This window comes from Trachurus japonicus, chromosome 8 (assembly GCF_045865225.1).
Source record: "Trachurus japonicus isolate A0001 chromosome 8, Traja_1.0".
In the NCBI taxonomy this organism is placed as follows: Eukaryota; Metazoa; Chordata; class Actinopteri; order Carangiformes; family Carangidae; genus Trachurus; species Trachurus japonicus.
In genome coordinates this window covers 22,285,329-22,301,081 of record NC_140914.1, presented here as the reverse complement: position 1 = coordinate 22,301,081, position 15,753 = coordinate 22,285,329, and the positions used below count along the sequence as shown (strand labels likewise).

The 15,753-nt window shown below is 41.3% G+C and overlaps 1 protein-coding gene across 2 annotated transcripts in view; it reads right to left on the bottom strand.

Annotated features, from left to right (window-relative positions):
• prkcbb (protein kinase C, beta b) overlaps positions 1 to 15,753 on the bottom strand; it is an 85,079-nt gene that overhangs the window by 11,032 nt on the left and 58,294 nt on the right. Inside the window, exons 11-17 of one of the 2 annotated variants that reach the window (XM_085784683.1) lie at positions 13,911 to 14,002; positions 12,841 to 12,903; positions 11,971 to 12,109; positions 11,045 to 11,125; positions 10,398 to 10,505; positions 5,182 to 5,322; positions 1,316 to 1,702 (exon numbers count right to left, since the gene is read on the bottom strand). In XM_085784683.1, coding sequence (XP_085640809.1) covers positions 1,526 to 1,702; positions 5,182 to 5,322; positions 10,398 to 10,505; positions 11,045 to 11,125; positions 11,971 to 12,109; positions 12,841 to 12,903; positions 13,911 to 14,002 — 801 coding nt within the window. In that variant the 3' untranslated portion in view covers positions 1,316 to 1,525. Of the gene's footprint in view, positions 1 to 1,315; positions 1,703 to 5,181; positions 5,323 to 10,397; positions 10,506 to 11,044; positions 11,126 to 11,970; positions 12,110 to 12,840; positions 12,904 to 13,910; positions 14,003 to 15,753 lie in introns of those variants that run through there. The other variant, XM_085784684.1, reaches the window with a different exon arrangement.

Sequence of the window (15,753 nt, the reverse complement as noted above, 5' to 3'; positions counted from 1 at the left end):
TCCAGGTATTTGAATCATGCTTTTATAAAACAAAGAAACTAACTGCTAGTCTCTTTCATTGCTTAAATACTAGATAAGAGAAAATCAGCATAAGAAGTAGTATTTTCTATTCTATCTATTTCTATCTATGTGACTGACTCGAAGCCCATATAAAGACTACATTTCCCAACAGCACTTTCAGCACCATCATCATCAGCAAATACACATACATAAAACTTTGATATTTATGTCAGTCTTTTGAGGCACAAATCTGATCTTGTTGTTTGTCTCATTGGGTAAAATTTTGTCGTAGTTTTTAAAAAAAAATACTTTAAGAACCATGACAACGAGCCACAAACTGACAGAAGAGAGGTGCTGAGATAAGACGCTAAAATGTGGTTGGGAGACAAAGTCCTTGGCCATTATTGATATGGAAATTCATGCACAGTAATGCCAAGCATTCCAGTTCTAGCTAAGATAAGTTTAAACATACAGACACTATTATTATCATTATCATTATCATTATTATTATTTTTATACTGAATAAAAAGCACACCAGTATAATAGGCCAGGCCTAACTTGAAATGCGCTGGAACAGCTGAGGAATGAGAAAAAGTTAAATCACAAGCTGAAGCTATGTTACATGTGAAACTGTGGAGTTGTATATTTGTGCTGGGGAAATCTAGACTTAATATCATGTTTATGTATTTATGCTTTTATAGGAATACCAATGTTTCTGCGTAGACTCTTACTAGCTCAATTTTTGGTTTTCCACAGCTGTTTTTCTTCCTCATATGAAAATATCATAGTTTGCAAGTGCGGCATAGCTCAGGAGGTAGAGTGGTCGTCTAGTAATCAGACGGTACCTCATTTGATCCTGGTCCTTCACTGTAAACGTGAACTTTTAAGGGTCACCGTTGATTTTGATTATGTCTGCTAAAATAAACACAAACACTTTGTACACACTGTGAGCAACATTGTTGATTGATAAGGGGCCAAAATGATTCAACAATTTCATACTGAATCTTATTGTTTCAATTCAAATGTGGTTTTGACATGATACTGCTTTGGCTTTTAGCCAAACATCTCAAAAGCAATGCTAAAACTCTCATGCTGAACATGAAGCCACCACCACCAGCTGGCTAACTCATTTTAACATCTGGAAACAGGCAGCTTGCTAAGCTACCTACCAGCATATCTAAAGTTCACTTAGAAACATGTTTAACGTGGCTTATTAATCTGTACAAAGATGGAAGCACAGAGAAGTATAGCCAGCTGCCTCCACTCAAACTCCTCCCTCAATAATTATTCCTCAGTCTACAGATTCATTTAAATGGACCAATGCATCACCCATGTCGCACCAGTGTGAACAACAATGTATGTGTGTAAAGATCTGTTTGGGTCATGGGCTGAGACAGAACAAACTGTCCATGTGATATTTTAAGTTGATGTAACTGTGAGTGTGTATGTGTATATTCCAAGGAAGAGTGTGTGTGTATATGTGTGTGTGTGTGAATGTGTCCATGTGTCCGTGTGGGAGCTGAAATCAAGCCTGCTCAGCAGCAGTGGTGATAGCAGCAGTTCCTGGGAACTCTGGGTTGATAAAGGAGAATCCCTGGAACTCGTCCTGGTCCAGGTTCTGAATCACTTCCTCATCGGGAGGGGTCAGCACCGGCGGGTGGCGTGTGAAAAAACGGTCAAAGTTCTCGGCCTCCCGTCCACACTGTTGAGGAGGGCAGGGAGGGATGGAGTGCAGGGTGGGGGAGGATTGGGAGGGGGAGAGTGGGGATGGAGAGGAATGGATGGATTGGAGTGGGGAGTGGGGAGTGGGGAGCGGGGAGGGGGGGGAAACAAAAGAAGGGGAATGCAGGTTGAACCAGGGTGTGAGATGACATCACTTGAACATAGTTTCAAATATCAGAGCATGAGACAGCGCTTGGGGTGAGCTTGATTCAACTCTCCTGCAGCCATGGCCAGAAGGTAGTTGGTTATTACCTTCAAAGAGAGATTATAAATCAAGTACACCTCAGGAGCTTCTTTTTCAGATATTTGAAACATATTCAACTTCAATTTTAAAAAGAACAAGGCCACTGAAGTCTCAAACGTCCTGTGGCAGTGCACTACACTTGATTTAATATATGCATGGAGCTATTACTTTTTGGCAATACGCATTTCACTTAAAGTAAAAAAAAAAAAAAAACATCCCACCATGGCTGGAAGTAAATGGCCAAAAACAATTTACTTTAGTATTTCATCTTGGATTTTTTTTCTTTGCTTGTTACACTTGGATTTAATTGGACGTTTCTAAATAGTTGCACATGAAAAGGCTCAAAGCCATGAGATGATTACAGTGTAACTGTGGGTTAATTGTGGGTTAATTATATGCTGCAGCTGTGGAGACCTGCTGAGATATGATAACCCAAATCGGACAATCAGCACACATCTTGAGCACTGGGATCAACTCAGAAGGCTCTTTAGAGATGTGCTCAGAAGCTGTGTTCTCATGTTCTCATTTACTTTCAAGAGATTTCATGTATGACGATTAAATGTCCTCCTGAAATATAATCTTCTAATTAAAAACACTGACACCTATCTTTTATATTGGGAGCAGCAGGAAGTTCGACGCCACCATCCGGTCAAACTCTTGGCTATTTTACAACTGCAGTGCTTACATTATGTAGACTTGGTTTTCTCAAGAAACAATTTGGAGAAAAAATTAACAAACTGTTCATTTCACACCATTTCATTTCAGTGGGGTCCCCAAAAGAGTGTTTTATACCCATGGGACGAGATGTGTGTCCGTCTTGTACATAAAACAAGTTATTAACTTAAAAACTATATTTTCCTGACAGTATGCCTCATGGGGAGTTTTGACCAAGCTACTCCTTTTTCCCCATCTCCATCAGTGTGCTGAGCTTTAATTAACACAACAAGGATTCAGTGTCCTCTGACATCACCCAGAGGAAAACTACAAACTCATTAAATCTCTGTAACTCAGAAAAACCAAATAAAATTAAGCCAGACTGTTTAGAGTTTGGGGAAATATATGAAATGAGCAATACACCAGGGTCAACCAGTGTTTGCGGCTAATTACTTGCATTTGTTTTAACCTGTTTGGGGAACCAGATGGGAAGAATTCAGCACAGAGGGAAATGAAATGACTGCCACAAAGTTTAGAAGTATCGTTTCAGTACACTATATCTCAGCCAAGAGTCTGTCAACAGAGGTGGTAAACATCTCTCATAACATACCCAAATCATAGGGGGGGAAGTGGGTTAGCTTTGGGTGAAATGCTCCTTTAGAAAAAAAAAGAGCCACTTCACTGATTGTCAGCTTTGAGCCAATCTAATGGCTGTTGAAGTGTGAGCCAAGGAGGCAGAGACAGGGCTATATCTTTCTGTAAGATAAAAAAAACCCCGGAATAAATTAGCTGAATAAAACTTGCTGATAATGTTATGTTAGGAGGCTTTTGTAGTAGTGCACTGTAGGACAGGTTTCATTTGAGACTGAGCTCCAGAGCATGCAAATAAACAGAAAAAAACATGAGAAAACATGAACACAGAGAGGACAAATAAAAATGTGTGGATGGAAAGACGTATGGGTTGATGTGTGGCAACAGTGGATGGATGGAGTCTTCTGGAGGAGGATGGGTAAAAGAACTGACAACACACTGCTGAAAGGACGGATGGACGATGACAGTTTCACAGTAATAACTGAAACTCCAAGGTGATTGGATGACCATTTTTTCTGTCAGATGAATGAATAAACCAGGCAGTCTGGTAGTTGGTCAGTCAGGCTCATGTGCTCAACCATCAAACGGACTCTTCAAAGACATTCACACTGTTTGTTTAAACCCACAAACAGACCATAATCAGAAACTATTAGGAAACTAACTGCTGACCAAAGTCGGCCTGCCACTTCAACCGGCAATATGGATTCTCAAAGCATCGCACATCCTTCATAAACAGGTATCTGAACAAAAACACCAGTCTGAAGAGAGAGGGTTTGAGTCAGAAATATAAGGGAGCCCCTCTTTAAACAATGCACATACAGCTCCAGAAGGTCTGGTGGCATAGCACCGACATCAAAGAGCCACCTTCAAATGCCAAACTGAACCCTCAACTTTAATGCAAGGGTAAACACAATGGTTCTTCAAAAAAAAGTCTGAACCTTTATTTGTTCTCCTCAGTGGGATGAAAGAGGTGGAGAGAGAGAGAAACAGCCAGTGACAGTGCAGAGGGGTGAAAGACAAAAGATGCTACAAAGATTAGATCAAACAGACGAGACGTACAGAAGGAGAGACCGTAGAAGAGATCAGACAACATATGTTACTAGTCACATCTGAGGATTCTGCAGAAACGCACCTCAGTGTCGAAACACACAGCCACGCCTAATTGTGACCTCTAAAACACATGCATGCACGCACACACGCACACACACACACACACAACCCCAGCGGGCCAGGACAGCTGCATAAAAAGCTCAACTCTGAAAAAAACTCTTAAGCAGCAGTGTGGCCCAAGGCTGTGTGAGTGTGTGTACATATTGCGCTTTGTGAGTGTGCGTGAGCATGCAATGACATCATTCTGACTCGAGTTATGATCAAACTAATTTTGTCATAGCAAAACACAAACACGCTGTTGTTTTAGGTCACTTTTGCTCCCGCTGTGTAGTCGTGCGCTCAGTCCCCAGAGGTTTGGTCTAAACTCGGCCTAACCCGACACAAACACTTTCCTCTCACGCCGAGTGAGATGGCACCAAAACTTCGGCAGCTGAGAAACTAATGCAGATCAGCGCCATCGCCGCATTCAGCATCTTTCACTTTCACATCTTTCTCTTCACATGCATCGTCGTCAACGCTATCGACCACACCTGCCCTCGTCACCACACACATTCATCACCACCATCGTTACTTCCTCACTTACCTGTGCACATTGTTCCGTTCAGAGGAGGAGAAAGAGAAACAAGCATCACATTGAAATTGAGAAGATGACGACAATAAACAGACTACAGATAGGTGCCGGAGTAAAACAGTGACTGTAGGGTGAAAGAAGGGAGTGAAATACCAGGAATTTAACCACTGAGAGAAATTAAACTCCTGGTTCTCGGTTGCGGTGGGCAACTCATTTGCCCCTCACGACACTTGTGTGAACTGTGTGTGATCATTTGGGGTCAAGTTGGGTCATGTGTGGTCAGACTTACAGCTCTGGGTTTGAATGGCGGCTGCACCTCCTTGTTCTCTAGCTTCTCCCAGTCCATGTAGCGGAAGAAGCTGTGCTCCCTGATGTCTCTCTCCCCCTCTGGACCACAGCCCAGCCGCTTCGCTGGATGCTTCGTCATCAGCTGGACAAGCAAAGAGACGACAGAGAATTATTCCCTTTCTTTATCCCCCCTCTCTCTGTGCCACTTCCCTGGTCTTCATTGTTTGCATACATGTAGCTGCTGAAACCACCCTTTAAAAAAAAAAGAAATTCTCACCACAACCTCTTCCTATCTTTACTTTCTTGGCACCTTTGCAGTTAGAAATGTGTTTGTCGGGATGTAACATTGAACACAAAATGAGCAGCAGCAACAGAAATGGCTGCATGATTTATGAACTTGCAGGAATATCTCAGGACAACAGTGATTTGCTCCCTGAGAGCAGTGGAAATGTCCTTTAATGATTACATTTTAATGATGCATAGTGTCTTGACTTGTAACATTCACATAAACTAAGTGGTAGGCATAATCTTAACCCACAAGACAGGTCTGTATCTGTTCTACACTCCACAGTGTTCGGCTGCTGTCCTGCCCCAAATCTTCCCTCTGGAATCATTTAAGTTTCATCTCATTTGTTCCTGTCTCTTCCCCTCAGTGTTTCCACTCATGATTACTACTATTATTACTTCTTCACCTCCTTTTTTCTCTTTCCTTCCTTTTCACCATCCATCCGTTGTTCTATCATGTTAGATGCCTGTCCCTGAGGAACAAATAAAAGCCACCAAACCACCGCCTGCAGACAAATGAATAAGTTGCTATTTTTTTCTCTTTTACCACAGCAATTTTTCCACAGGCGTAATTAGGCACCGTTTATGATGTCTGTCCACACAAAAGCTTAAGAGCAGCATTAGGGCTAGTGACATCGGTGTGTGTGTGTGTGTGTAGGTGGGATGTGCCTCCCTCAGGAGCAGCAGTCATAACTCATTACATTACAACTAAAATAACATTTTCCACGGGTCAGTCAACCTTACACTTACCTAAACACAAACACATACACACTACTTCTTGCCCACACTTGCTCTTTCATCCACGTACAAATCTTGTAAACTTAAATTAACAGCAACGAAGAAATAAAAACAAGAAAAAAAATCTCAGTGGAAAAATAAATGGTTTTCTCTTTACTTCCTCTGTTTCTATGTATCAGTTTCTCCAGAGGCCAGATGTTTAAAACTCTGTAGATTCATCATTAAACTACGTTTACATACAAAATAAGAAATATACACACACATTCTTCCCTTTTTTTCAATTATTCAGAGGTATACACATGGTTTCTTTTTATATTCATAAATTTATACTTAATTTATACTATCTCACCCATTGAAAATTTGGGCATATGTGTTAAAGCATTTTCTCCACTCCTGCCATTAGCCATAAATGTATGAAAACACAGTTTTATTTAATTTGCATAAAAAAAACACTGACTGTGCCACCAGTTATCAGACAGAAAGGAAGACACAATTTTTAGAAAGTGAGGTGCTTTGACAAAAATATGAATCAGTTTACTTTAGTACAAGCACCGCAAATGTAAAGTTCTATTTTACTTGCCCCCCAAAAATAAAAAATAAAAGTAAATAATATTGCCAAGTAGGTTTTTTGACGTACAAGGAATTTACTTTTTATGTTTTGGTGCATGACAACAAACACAGTAAGAAGAAAAGCAATATAGACAAAGATGAAACAAACAAGTACCGCAACTCATAAATTAAACGCAACATTTCACACACAAGATTGAATATTGACACTAGATATGTGTTGCATTGGACTCCAAAAAACACATTTAAGCTTTCCTGTATTAGGCTGCTATTAAAGTGCTCCACATACAGGTGATGTGACCTACTGTATAAAAGGTTTAAGTGAAACTCAAAACCTCCTTTACTCTGAATACTTTCACCTATGTTTGACCTTACACTTGTGATCATACTGGGCTGATCATGAAAAACTGAGCCACAACGCCGAATGTCACAGGAACAGTAGTGAGGTTGTGCGTATGTGTGTGTGCACCTGCCTTTGCATGTGTAACAACATATCTGGACCATTACTCTCTGCTGCAGAATTGTGAAGTAGAAGACATCTTGTACCTAACACTACAGCACTACAGAGTGTAGTAGCTGCTTGTGTGTGTGTGTGTGTGTGTGTGTGTGTGTGGGGCTGGCCCATTGCTGGCTATGAAATATGGATGGTGGTTAGGGTGGAAGCAGGGGAGTGGAAATGTCTCTGATCACTCCCTTTCCACACATGTGGTCAGATACACGAACACTAACACACATACACACATCACAAACCACAAGCCTGTCTGCTGTATACATGAACTCAGCACTTTACAATATGTAGTCAGGAACTGAACTCTTTAATTCTGCTCCTAATTATACTAACATAAATATCCATCTAAATGGGATTATCTACGGCAGCTCCAGTGCAGCTTGTTCTCAGTCATCTGAAACATCAGGGTTGGTGTTGTCCTGTCAGAAACCAACACCAAGACTCTTTCTTCATTCACACACAACCTGAGATATTTCCCTCTCCATTGTTCCTCTTGTTGAGTTGAGTTGAGTTGAGATTACTTTATTTATCCCATAGGGCAATTCTGTTTCTACAGCTGACCACCGCACCAAAATCACATACACAAGCATACATACATGTTTTCCTGAACCTCACTAACACTCTACAAGTAACAGGCCATGGCAACCCCTGCACTGTTAGACACTTGTCCAGCTTCTATTATGGCTGTTTGTGTCCAGATGGCACCACTGCCACCATCTGTAGTTAAGATGCCCACTGTCCAAGAATGACACAAATGATTTGAAATAGGTAGGAACATGTGACTGCAGAATTTGGTGACCAATACCATCACCAGTCAGTATCTGGTGTGACCACCATTTGCCTCACGCAGTGCAGCACATCTCCTTCGCATAGAGTTGATCAGGTTGTTGATTGTTGATACGACAGCGTGTTCCAGTCCACGCCAATATCTAGCAACTTTGCATTGAAGAGGAGTGGACCAACACTCCACAGGCCACAATCAACAACCTGATCAACTCTATGTGAAGGAGACGTGTTGCACTGCGTGAGGCAAATGGTGGTCCCACCAGATACTGACTGGTTTTCTGACCCCCCTCCCCGCACTCCCCAAATACAGTAAAACTCATTTTAAACGAACATTTTAGAGCGGCCAGCCTAATGCACACCTGTGCAATAATCATGCTGTCTAATCAGAATCTTGATATGCCACACCTCTGAGGTGGATGGATTACCTCGGAGAGGAAAGTGCTCACTAACACAGATTTAGACAGATTTGTGAACAATATTTAAGAGAAATAGACCTTTTGTGTACATAGAAAACATTTTAGATCTTTGAGTTCAGCTCATGAAAAATGGGAGCAAAAGTGTTGCGTTTATATTATATTATATTTTTGTTCAATGTACATTACTGCAAACGCTATTATTTTGAAAGGACAACAGGCTTATTGAGCGGGGTGGGGTGGATGAGTGAACGCCATCGTGCTCGCGAGCTGCATTGTCGTCATCGAGAGAACTGAAAAATGAACTTTACATGATCTTTTTTTTTTCCTGTTTCAAAATGGAAATATCTTGTAGCGTTTAAAAAGGAAAGCTTCATGTCTTTTTCACACATACACACACGCACAGGCACACACACACACGCACACATTCATACATTGAGTTAACCCAGGCGATGCTGGCAGGGCACAGTGGGAGCTGTGGGGGTGGACAGAGGCGAGCTTTCATGCTCCACTGAAGATCCACCGTTGTAGCTCTACAACCCAGTAATCATCACTAATACATAACACAGCCTGTATATGTGTGTGTGGGTGTGTGTGTGTGCATCTCGGTGAACATATTTGTCATCAATTTGCCTATGAATGCCTTTGCCTTTAAATTTAGTACAAGGACATACAGTCTGACTGAAGTCATCAGCGTGTATGTGAGTGTGTGTCTTAATTCAATGTTTGCACACTGTGTTGATGTTAATATGTTTCTGTGTGTGTATGTGTGTGTGAGGTTGTTTGTAGGTTATTGCAGATCCTATGGAAAGCTGGAGCTTTACAGATGATTTAGCATTTTGTCTTTCACTTTCTCCCTCCTCTCCTTTCGTTTTTTTTTTATCTGTACACAGCGACAGTGTATTAATGAACAAAGACATTTGATTCTTAATATCTTACTGTAATCAACTAATTTAAGTATTTCCTCATATATGTGTGTGTAATGTACAGTAAAGAGTCGGAGCAGAACTCTTGAATGCTGCTGAACTCGCTGGAGAGAGACGACCCACTGTGCATAAAAGGACTAAATGTATATCTAAACACCCCATGCATCAGTCCGAGTGTGTGTGTGTGTGTGTTGTGGCCAGTGAAGCATGGAGTTAGGAGATGAGACAGAGAGGTGGTGGTTTGATAGAGAAGACCTACTCCATTTATCGCAGTAATCAGCACACACACACACACGTACACACACACACGCACACGGACCAGCCCAGCTGGGAAGTGTCAGGGCATCATTTGCTACTGGCCGATTTTTTTCTGAAGAGGAGTTTCCACAGCCAACTGAGCACACAGCACAGGCTTAGGCTATCAGAGCAGTGCAATGTGTGTGTGTAAAGGGAGAGAGAGAGTGTGTGTGTGTGTGTGTGTGTGTGTGTGTGTGTGCATGTCTGATAGAGAGGGTGTACAATGAAAAAGCGAAACAGCGGCTTAACAATGGGCACTGCAGAGAGCAAGACAGGAGAGGAGAGCATTATGACAGAGAGAGAGAGATACAGACAGACAGAGAGAAAAAAGAGAGAGAGGGAGAGAGAGATGGGAGCAGGACAGATAGCAAGAGTGAACAATGTTGTTTTACTCCAAATAAATGTTCCCTCACAATGGTTTTAATTATGCAGATAATTTTGATGTCCCTCTCTGCTTCCTCTCTTCCGTTCACCTCTTCCCTTTTCTTCTTTCCTGCTTCCTTTCCTTAAATGTAATACTTGCTTAGTTCTCTCTTTTTTTGCGTGTGTGGATGTTGGTGTGTGTGTGTGTGTGTACGAGAGAAAGTGAGAATAAGAGAGGGAGCTAGACAGAAAAACAGAGAGAGCTGTGATGAGGGAACAAGGTTGGGCTTGTGAGACAGACAATGATTTGTGGAGTGTGTGTGTGTCCACTCACCCCTTTACAAACAGCGACAGCCTCCTTGGACATGGACTTGGGGTAGGAGACGTGATGCTCCATGATGGACTGAAATAACTCATCTTCATCCTCACCGTCAAATGGAGGCTGGAGGAGGAGGAGGAGGAGGAGGAGGAGGAGGAGGAGGAGGAGGAGGAGGAGGAGGAGGAGGAGGAGGAGAGGGCAGCATAGGACAAATAGAGGATATTTAAACTGAATCATTAAAAGCTTTGTTTTGTCTGAAGCCCTTTGAATAGAAACACCACAGGCCTCTAATTCGCACAAACTCACAATATCCACTCCAAATGAGATATCCAGAATTTGAAAATGTCACATCTACTCTTAACAATTATTAATGCCATGAGAGAAAAACTCATTAAGGGATATAATTTAATAGCTAACCTTTCATTACACAATGTCAAACTCTAAAGGCTACAATCCTGAGTGTTTGTTTTTTCCACTTTCAGACATGAATACAAATGCTGGTGAGAGAAGCTCCACTCACATTCATCCTGTTTCAAAAGATTGTTTTATCTCTTCTTTTGGAAACTGAGATTAATAATACTATTTATAAAGCTTTTTAGATAATAAACTCACATACAATCATTGACACACGCACACAGACATACACACACACACACACCAACCTGTCCAGCGAGCATCTCATACAGCAACACTCCAAAGGCCCACCAGTCCACAGATTTACCATAAGGCTGGTAGGCTATGATCTGAAATGTGAGAGAGCCTTTGTTCAGCAAAGTTGCTGTTGTCACGGTTGAGTTGATGCAGTGAACCACACACTTAGTTACCACACAGTCACTTCAGATGGCACCTGTTTGCTTTTGTGATGCTGAAACCGTAACATTTCTGGCGTTGGCCATTAAATTAATCTGATTGCCATATGTGCCATCTGACTAACCAATTAATCAACTAATAGTTTCATCCAACAGTTTACTGATAGATCGGAGCAGCTGTATGATAAATGTAGCAACTGTAGTGAAAGGTACAATATTTCCCTTTAAAGTGTGGAGTTGAAGAATAAAGAGGCATGGAATGAAAATATTAAAAATACCTCAATTGTGTTTCAGTTCATTTTGTTATTTCCCAAAACTGAATTGCTTGTTAATCTACACTGTTCTTTTTAATCACAGCACCTACACACAACAAGCAGCACTTCAGATTGTGTATGTGCATTGTTGTTTACAAGCAGTGATTACTGTATATGCTGAAATGGCAGGAAGAATTAAAGTCAATAAAGTAATACTACAAATAGTAATAACAAATAATAAGTTAATATATTTATGGGAAAGATATCCAAATATCTCTCAACATTCGTGCTTGCTCTGATTACTGTTGATCAGGCACAATCCTATCCTCGATCCACACACATCCTTCACCAGTCAGAGCTGACAGGAGAGGAGCCATCACATCTTCCACATAAAGGAAACTGAAGGAAAACTTAGAAACAGAGCTATTAGAATTATGATTCCCGTCCCGTCCCGTCTGCTCTGCTGACATTTCTTTCCTGTCCTGTTCCAATCACAGCCCCTAGTTCAGGACACAGACATTTTACCTCGGGGGCGATGTAGTCAGGTGTTCCACAGAAGGTCTTGGTGGTGACTCCATCGTTCATATTTTCTTTACACATCCCAAAGTCTGCTATCTTAATGTGGCCCTCACAGTCCAGCATCACGTTGTCCAGCTTCAGATCTCTGCAGAGAGTGAAACAACATTAAAGGGGAGAGACACTCAATTTATAATCTACATGCACCAAGAAGGTCCATGTTTACTATGTTGACCTTGTTTTTCCTGTAGTTTCCTCTCCTCTGCAGTTTCCCTGACTCGTTAGGTGGAGGTAGAGTTACACCAAACCAGATGACAGATGTGATTCTGATTTTAGGCTGGAGGGACCTGCATCATTTATGGGGTGGATTCTGAGCTGGGTATTATAAACAGCCCAAATGCACCTTGTCGGAAATTGCATGATTGTGTGATGAATGTGATGAGTATTACAGATCAGTGTCCATCACCTGATGTTACAGCTTGGTCCAGAGATTTTCCTCATCCATTAATTAAAATTTCTCTGCTTTAAAACAGCAATTTCAGATTCAGAAATTAAAAAAAATATACAGTATAATAACAAAATAATATCTAGAAAATCAGTTCACACACAAACTGAAAATATTAAAAACAAAGAAAATGATGTCATAATTGTGTTAATTTCCAATGTCATGAAATAGAAATATTTAAGTTATTCCCCAGACATTATATATCATGAAATGAGGAATCACAACAAAAGATTTGGTTATAATTTCATATCTTATAATGAAATGTGCCTCAAATTCACAACCACAGCAACTGACAAATAACAACAGTCGCTGTCAGTTGCATTAACATAAACTTGTGTTGTTGTGTTGTTGTTGTGTTGCGGTTTGGAGGTTACCTGTAGATGATGCCCTTTAGATGTAGGAAGAAGAGGCCGATGGCTATCTCTGCAGCATAGAATCTATATACACAAAGAAACAACAACAGTCATTATAAAGCAGCCGAGGAAAAGGACAGGGGGGGAAACAGCGGGATCATTTGTGTGCGTCTGTGGGTGTGTGTGTCAGCATAAAGGTCAGTGCTGTCTCTTCAAGGCCAGAGAGCAGCTGATAAGATCAACAGGAGGAGTCTGGACACATTGACCACGCAGTCGACTATGTTTGTGTGTGTGTTTACGTGGGCGTACACACAATTAGTGTCTGTTTGTCAAGTGCGCACACAAGACGTCAAGAGGCATTTTGAAGGTGTTGATAGTGGTGTAGAATATGCAGAGGCTGTTAAAAGACATTTGTAGGCTTGAGTGCAACAGGCAACTAACACAGCTTTAAATGCAAAATATGAATACACAGGAAACAAGATACAAACGACAAGGGACTGAGACATCATCTGAGGCCTCGCCATCAAACATGGAGCAGAATAAATATCCTGACTATTGTCTAATAAACAGCTTAAAACACAGTACACAGCTGATGGCCTTAGATAAAAGACTTCCTTGCACCGTTTGATATGCCCTCAGCAGTCTATACCTTCTGCCAGATGGAAGAAAGTCTAATTCTCTACAAGGCAGACGAAGGGCAAACTCCTCCACGGCTCTCGCTTTCCAGACAGCCCGCCTGTCAAATACATCAACCCGCAGCTTTGGCTTGACATCAGTGATCTCGCCAGTCACCTTAATTATATTATGCCGTTTTGGAGGTATTCTACCACACACGGAAAACTCTCAGGAGCTGCTGGATTACTTTAATGTCTTTGAAGTCCTTCAGAGCAGTAATGTGCATTGGGGCAAACAACACATTTCATCCTCAGGCTCCACTCAGATTGCTCCAGAAAGTCTTACTAAACTGTGAAAAACCAATAAGCCGGGAATTAAGATTTTGTGTTGTGATGGCATTAAAAGGTATCTTAGCTTTTATATTATGAGATCGTAAACTGCTTTGCGTGTGTGTGTGTATATGTATTTGTACTCACACAGCATGGGGCTCTTTGAATTTGCCGACCTGCTGAATCTGATACATGAGATCTCCACCGTTTATGTACTCCATGACAAAGTACAAACGGTCCTACGGGGAGAAAGTACATGACATGTTCATAAAAGCAAATGAGAAGTCACTGAGAAATGTGAGGGAAAGGGAGAGAGACAGTGAGGGGAGAAAGGGATTTTATAGAGGCAGGTACAGAGTGACGGGTCAACGGACACTGGAAGTTAAAGTGGGGGAGGGACAGGGTAAGAGGAGGAGGACAGTGAGAAAGAGGTGAGTTGTCGTCTGTGCGTCCAATCAGTCTTCAACTGAGGGAACACAGTGACATCAATTTAAGAACCAATTCTTCTCCATTATCTACAGAAATTGCCAATAAGGTGCAGTAGGTGAGAGAGTGGAAGGATTTGGTTTGTGGTTCTGTGTGTAGAAAATATTGCTTATTGTGTGTGTGTGTGTGTGTGTGTGTGTGTGTGCGTGCTTGCTTACACAGTTAGCACACATTCATGCGCTATGTGTGTGTCTACAGTACTACAGTACATACTGTGTGTTTGAATAATGCGTACTGTATGTGTGTGTACACTGCTCATCATATATGGCATATACGTGTCTATGCAGGCATGTTATAATTGCCTATATGTGTATAACTGCCTGCTAAGTCCCATATGTATGGAAGCCCTCCTCCGGTCAGAGAATTAGTGCTGAGGAGGATTAACACACTCACTTCTTGGTTAGTGTGTGTGTGTGTGTGTGTGTGTGTGTGCGTGTGCGTGTGCGTGTGCGTGTGCGTGTGCGTGTGCGTGTGCGTGTGCGTGTGCGTGTGCGTGTGCGTGTGCGTGTGCGTGTGTGTCAGGTCAACTTTATTTGTCTAGATGTCATATTAATCAATGAAAACATTAACGTTTGGAGTGTTTTTATAGATCATATGAAAGTAAATGACAAGCACTCAGTGTATGAAACCAGTGAGCTATATTTACTCCTCTGTTGACTCATCTTTATATGAATTACATGTCAGAAGAGAGGCATGAATCAAATATGAATCCAGCCTGTGTATTCTAGCTGTGAGCTGGTGACAGCAGGCACGGTGGCTGCTGCTAAGACCACAGAGCGCCGCAGCAGAGTGGCTGTGCCTTTCAGCAGGACTCAGCTCTGTGGCTCACGTCTGAACAAACATAACATGAAAGTGTGGGAGCCTATAAAGGTGTCATTTCATCTGGAAATAATCAGGAAAGACACAATACAGATTTCTGGTTTGTCTTTGTATGTCCGAACAGGAGTTCATACATTCACACAAAGGGGTTGAAAAATCAACATTGCTGTTAATATTCTGAATAGCTCCCTTCATTTATAATTTTTTTTTTACTTTGTCATAACATGATATTACATTGTGCATGTTTGGTTGGATGTTAATCTCACAGGCACTAGTGTGAAATCAGTGAGAAAGCACAAAAGTCTGTACATACTGTACAGTAGGAAAATAAAACACCCAGAGGTCCTTCCCTAAATAAACCTGTGTGTGTGTGTGTGTGTGTGTCTGTGTGTTATGTACTGTACATTAAAACAGACAAATACCTTTCTCCCACTCAACAGGAATTTAGGAACTTACACTGTGATATCTACATGTGCTAATAAAAATGAAATAAAAACATATTCTCTTTTCTTCTTATAACACTGAATCAAAGTAGATTCAATGTGTTTTTGTGAGGATTGTGTGAATGTCCGTTGTCACTTCAGAATGCCTTGTAGGAATCTGTTTTCAGCTTGATGATGAATGATAATCATTCATGTGGACAACAAACTTTACCTGAACCTAAATAATTCACCTTAAACCAAAA